Source organism: Lottia gigantea (assembly GCF_000327385.1).
Source record: "Lottia gigantea unplaced genomic scaffold LOTGIsca_17, whole genome shotgun sequence".
Classification (NCBI taxonomy): Eukaryota; Metazoa; Mollusca; class Gastropoda; family Lottiidae; genus Lottia; species Lottia gigantea.
The window spans coordinates 1340893-1346348 of record NW_008708133.1 but is presented as its reverse complement, the minus strand read 5'-3'; the positions used below and the strand labels follow the sequence as shown (position 1 = coordinate 1346348).

The 5456-nt window shown below is 37.2% G+C and overlaps 1 protein-coding gene across 1 annotated transcript; it reads right to left on the bottom strand.

The window, feature by feature from the left end:
* Positions 1 to 3027: 3027 nt before the first annotated feature.
* LOTGIDRAFT_113556 (hypothetical protein) lies at positions 3028 to 3270 on the bottom strand (the record flags this gene model as incomplete). Its single annotated transcript, XM_009051656.1, has 1 exon — positions 3028 to 3270. A coding segment is annotated over one exon (243 nt), but the record flags the coding sequence as incomplete, so codon positions are not given.
* Positions 3271 to 5456: the final 2186 nt, after the last annotated feature.

The window sequence follows — 5456 nt, the reverse complement described above, 5'->3', positions numbered from 1 at the left end:
CCTCCCCCCCCCCCCCCCCCCCTAAATCAAATCTTGCCCCCCCCCCCCCACCCACTTAGAAAAATGTACCGGTCACTTTTTTTAAAATACACCTTTTATTTTTCCTGAGTAAATAGGAGCTGCAGGTAACTGAGTCTGATTGAATAGCCAACAGTGGTCATTCTGGTCAGGCATTTTTTTATGGTGGAGTAAGTGCACCAGTCAGCTGCTCTTGTATTGTCGATCATATGATGAGTATTTCGATATTTTGATTTAACGTAACGAAAAATAAGGTTATGGCTTTCAGGGCTGCGTTATGCGAAATGGTTCAACAAAATACTAAGTATTCCTATCTGTAGACCTACTTAAGAACTGTTTTTAAATATCTTTCTGTTTATACTTAGCTGAGGATGAAACCATACATCATAGCTTTTCATAACATTTTTAAATTTAATTACATTAGAATAGATAATTTGATACAATTGAGTTCGTTGAAAATCATAAAAAGTCTGCAGTAAAGCGTCATTGGTAACAAAATTATTGGTCTGATACTGGATTGTAATCTGTCCCGTCTCAAAATTCAAAACATTTTATTGGTTGATTATAAATACTAATAGACATATATTATGCTAAATTGTATTCATATGAATCAAACAACCAAACGTAGGAAAAATGGATAAGTATTTGATCAAAAAAAAAAATTGCTTGATGGTTCCGACACTACTACGACTGACATTGGTATCAAAACCACAGCGGGCAACACAACGGATGCAGTACCAAGATGCTCTAAAAAGACAGGAGTACCAGGTGGCATTGGAAAAGAAGACGTTCAAAGCAACCGAGAATGATCGATTTCCATGGCTGGAGTATTCAGTGTCAAGGGACGCAACTTTTTTATTTCCATGTCGGGTGTTTCACAATACATCTGCGGGTGCATAAAAATTCATCACTGAAGGCTACACAGATTGGAAGCATGCTGTAGGTGACTGGAAAGGGCCTCGAGAAGCATAACAATTGAGGTGTCAAAACAATTTCTCCAAGATAACGTTGCCAAGACAGAAAATCAGGACTCCAATCTTGTTCTTCAAAAACTATACGAGCAGAAATTGGCTTTCCCTAAATTATATGCACTGGCTGCAAGCGTTCTAGTACCGCTGTGTGTGAAAGCAGCTTTTCAACTCTTACTCGCGTTGACTCACCACAACGACGATCTATGACTCGCTTCGCCAGCGCAATCTTGTTCTTCTTGCCTTCAATAGGAAGCGTACCCAGAAAATTAACTTGGACGTATTTGTTCAACGTTTTGCAATAAAACATACCCGACTACGTTTAAACTAAAACGGCAATAAAAATGTAATGTATTATAACTTGTGTGTTTTAACAAAAATAATCTCAAATCTAAAATACTCCATGAAAGTCCGTTTCCCGACGTTTAATCGTCTGTTAAGATGCTTTGCTAAATTGCCCCCCCCCCCCCCCCCCCCTCGATTGCACGTTTGCCCCCTCAGGAATACTGGTCAGGCCACGATGGGTAAGTCGTAAATAGAGAAATTGGGGACAGTTTTTATATTGCCGCCGCCTCTGTCCATCCATCATAGAGGCTTCAGGTTTTATCCGATCATAATGGAACTTGTTATGCATGTACATGTATATATTGAGATCTCGATCAATTTCGAATTTCGTATTAATCGGATGAAAGGTTTTGGAGTTATTGCCCTTGACTTATTAAAAACGCGTCAAATTTGGCTTGTCGTAACGATATAAACGTATATTTATAAGATCTTGTTAAAATCTGAATTATGTTACAATTTGTTTTAGAATAAAAATGGCCTTGATTTAGTAAAAACGTGTCAAATTGGCTTGTAGACACAATAGAAGTTCAAATTTTAATCCATTTTAATGGAACTGGTATGTAGTATATATTGATAAGGTCTTAGTTAAAGAAAGGGTCCAGAGATTTGACAACTTTGCCTTAAATAAATCGTCCCTATCGCGTTTAAAGACACAGAAAATTTGAGAATCGTGCTCCGACGCGTTACCGAGATATTGCCGATAAAAGACGAATATTCCGAATGATATACCTTGCTGATTGGATTTTAAGGAATCCCCCCTCGTGACGTAGTCGGCGTAAGCGAGAAGAGCCGGAAGTTCTAACCTACAGTACGAAAGCGTGTAGAATTTTGTGTTTGTGTTTGTTTTTGATAAGTTTTTATCATGCCGGCGCGATGTGCTGTAGCGGGGTGCAGTAATACCAACAAAGATGGTGTTCCAGTACATAAATTTCCGAAAGTTGAGGGCTCATTGGACACGGTTTGTTAATCTAACGAGGGCCGACTTTACTCAACAAATGAGACACCAAACCATATGTGAAGACCACTTTGCTTCTGAATGTTACGACCAAAATACAAAATCAAACAGGCATTGGACTTCACCGAAAAATGTAAGAAACTTCTTCCTGGATCGGTACCATCAATCTACCCGAAAATAGCACTAGTATGTAACACAAAAGAGATGTTCTAAGGGTAAGAGGACTTATTTTGTATTACTATAATATGGCCTAAAGGAGTTAAATCATAAATGTTCCATATTTCTGAGCTATATTAGTTACCTTGTATTTTTCAGGCTTTGTAAAGAACAAGAATAGACGTGAATGTGCCACCACCATTATGTTCTACTTATTTCCAACCACAAAAAGAGGAAGCTGTGAAGATGAAAACTTCACGATTTACTAATAAATGAAAATTCAGATAACAACTTTTTTTTTATTCGCATGAAAGAAATGACAAACTTTATGTTATTAAGATTAAAAAAATCACAGAGCAGAATGAGACATTAATTTGATTGGCTTGCAGATTTACCAATAAAGGAGGCTGCGACTAATATTCCTAACACCATCTAGCAAACTGTCTGTAAGCTGTATAACGGGTACGCCTGAAAGAAATTACAAACTGTACGTTTTTAAGATTCAAAAAATCACAGAGCAGAATGAGACATTAATTTGATTGGCTTGCATGACAAAACAGCTACAAGAGTGAGTTCAATTGGTATTCAAACATACATATTAACATACCCTGATCCAGTCTCTTCTGTATCTCCATATTGTTGCCTGTACTGTAGGTATGCCGTTTCCAAGTCAAATGAGTTCAAACAAACTGGTTCAAATCCAGGAGGATGCTGTAGAATGCAATTGAATCCATCTTCCTCGCATTTATGTGCTACAACATCAATTTCCATGCAGCATATACACTCCTCCACTGTCAACATGATGATGCAGTTGCCACAGGAGCACCTCAAAATAAAATGTTTGAATACTTGTATTTATGTAGACATCAACCAGATTCATAATAATGTTTTACAACAAAAGATATAGACCTGATGAGAGTAGATGTAAAATCGGTAATCAACCGACCGACTGCAACACCCACCCCCTTTCAACTACTAAGGATATTGTTCTGCTTCACTAGACCTTTCCCATATTTTTGCCTAAATTTCATATTTGCTAATAAAACGCTTGCCATCTGTGTTGTTTTTCGGCGTTTTATTTTTTTGGTTGATACTAACCAGTCCGATGAATAAAGCCTTTGACTTTCGTGTTCATTTTCTTTGTTGACTTCACTCACAATATTGCCATCATCGGTACCGCTAACTTCTTCTTCATCGGAAACTAGTGGCTCAAACTTATATGGTTCGAAACTACTGGTTCCATTGATTTCAGCATTGGATTCTGTGTCAAAAAGTTAGAAATTAACAATCAAATTAACGATTTCTTAAAAAAAAACAAAATATCGTCAAAGATCATAGAGACTACCGTGTTAATCCCATTTTGATGCAATTTGAAGTAAAGGTGTATTTTGATGAGACCTTGTTGATGTTTGAATTTAATGATAATTGATAATTTGATAAAATGTTTTTTTACCTTTGCCTTGACTTGTATAATATGTAAAATATCTGTTAAGATGATGACAAAACTTATTTAAAGTCACTAAAGACTTTATCTTCAGCTGGTGGTCGGCGTATGTTGCCTTGTCTGGCAAGCTATCTTTGAATTATTGACCTCAATCTTTTAAACGTATTAAATAGCACTAAATAGCTCGATTCATGTCGGATTTCTACAAAGCTTGGTAATATTGTTCAGTATCACTCCAAAAGTTCAAAATGTTTGTTTTGTTTGTACCCCTGTTTGCACTCCATTTCATTTCTAACAAATCAAAAAACACATTTTTGCACAAACACGTATAAAAAAAACTATGCATCAAATTCATTTTCCTAAATTTTCTTACGGAATCCTCTAAGAGGCTCCTCGGGGGGCTTGCATCTATGAGCTTTCCACAGAGCTGATGCATTTTGAATCTCAGTCTGGGCAGTTGTCCCCCATTACGTCAATCTGCCCAATATTTTGTGACCCCAGTTTCAGGAGGATGGCGCCGCCACTGCTGGAAAACTATGTTTGACATTCATTATATCAAAGTTTCATATTACTATATTATAATTCATATGATAATTTCTTTATAAAGTGGACGTATAGTATCGTCAACCTTGTCTACTTTTTTCTTCGTAAGAAACTTTAATATATCGCCGCGACAACGTTGAATATTTAGTTATTCTCAAGTCTATTGGAGAGGGGACTTCTGTCGAAATGCAAATTTCTATTAGAGGTTACTCTCATGGAATAGAACAGTTTTTTTTGCACAAGTCGGCTACATAAAATGTCTATATAGCAAATTTCCTTCCGTAACAGAAGACACGCCTCTTATCCATAAAATTTCCAAATCCATCCACATAAGACGTACTCTCAAATGAAAGGGACACTTACTGATCTCGTGCGAGTAACCAAGTAGCGGTTTCTACATTTACTCTACACTTACTACATTGTACACAGGTTTTTTCTGTATATACATCGATAAACTGAAAAAATGTTCAGGTCATTCCTTATGATTAAATCAACTCAAATAAATAAATATTTATGTAATTTATGTATAAATGCACCTTTACAACGATTAGCAATACCTTTATCATTCAGTGATGTGTCGCTTTCGGCATTGTTGAAGTTCGAAGGAACGACATCGACGCCGTGTAGTGGCTACGTCAAACAAAATCAATGTTTAAAGTAGTCCGTTAAGGTGCATTTATACAGAGCGCGAACGCGAACGCGAACGCGAACGCGAACGCGGTTTTTCGTCATGGAATGGTTTGATCATTTTATAGAGGGACCGTTCAAATAGAATGCGAACGCGAACGCGAACAAATTGTTCGCGCGGTCGACCGCCGAGATTGCCCCAAGAGCGAATTTTTCAGAAAGTCGCGGCGGATTTCTTGCTATCAACCAATCAGCTTCTACCACCTCCCATGCATCATTTCCTAAAATAGAAACTTGTGCACATGGCTTTTCCAATTTGCTTGTAGGGTACAAACAATGGATAAAACGGAAGTTTTGATTTCAGAAGTTGAAAAGAATCCAGTTTTGTTTGACAGCTGAA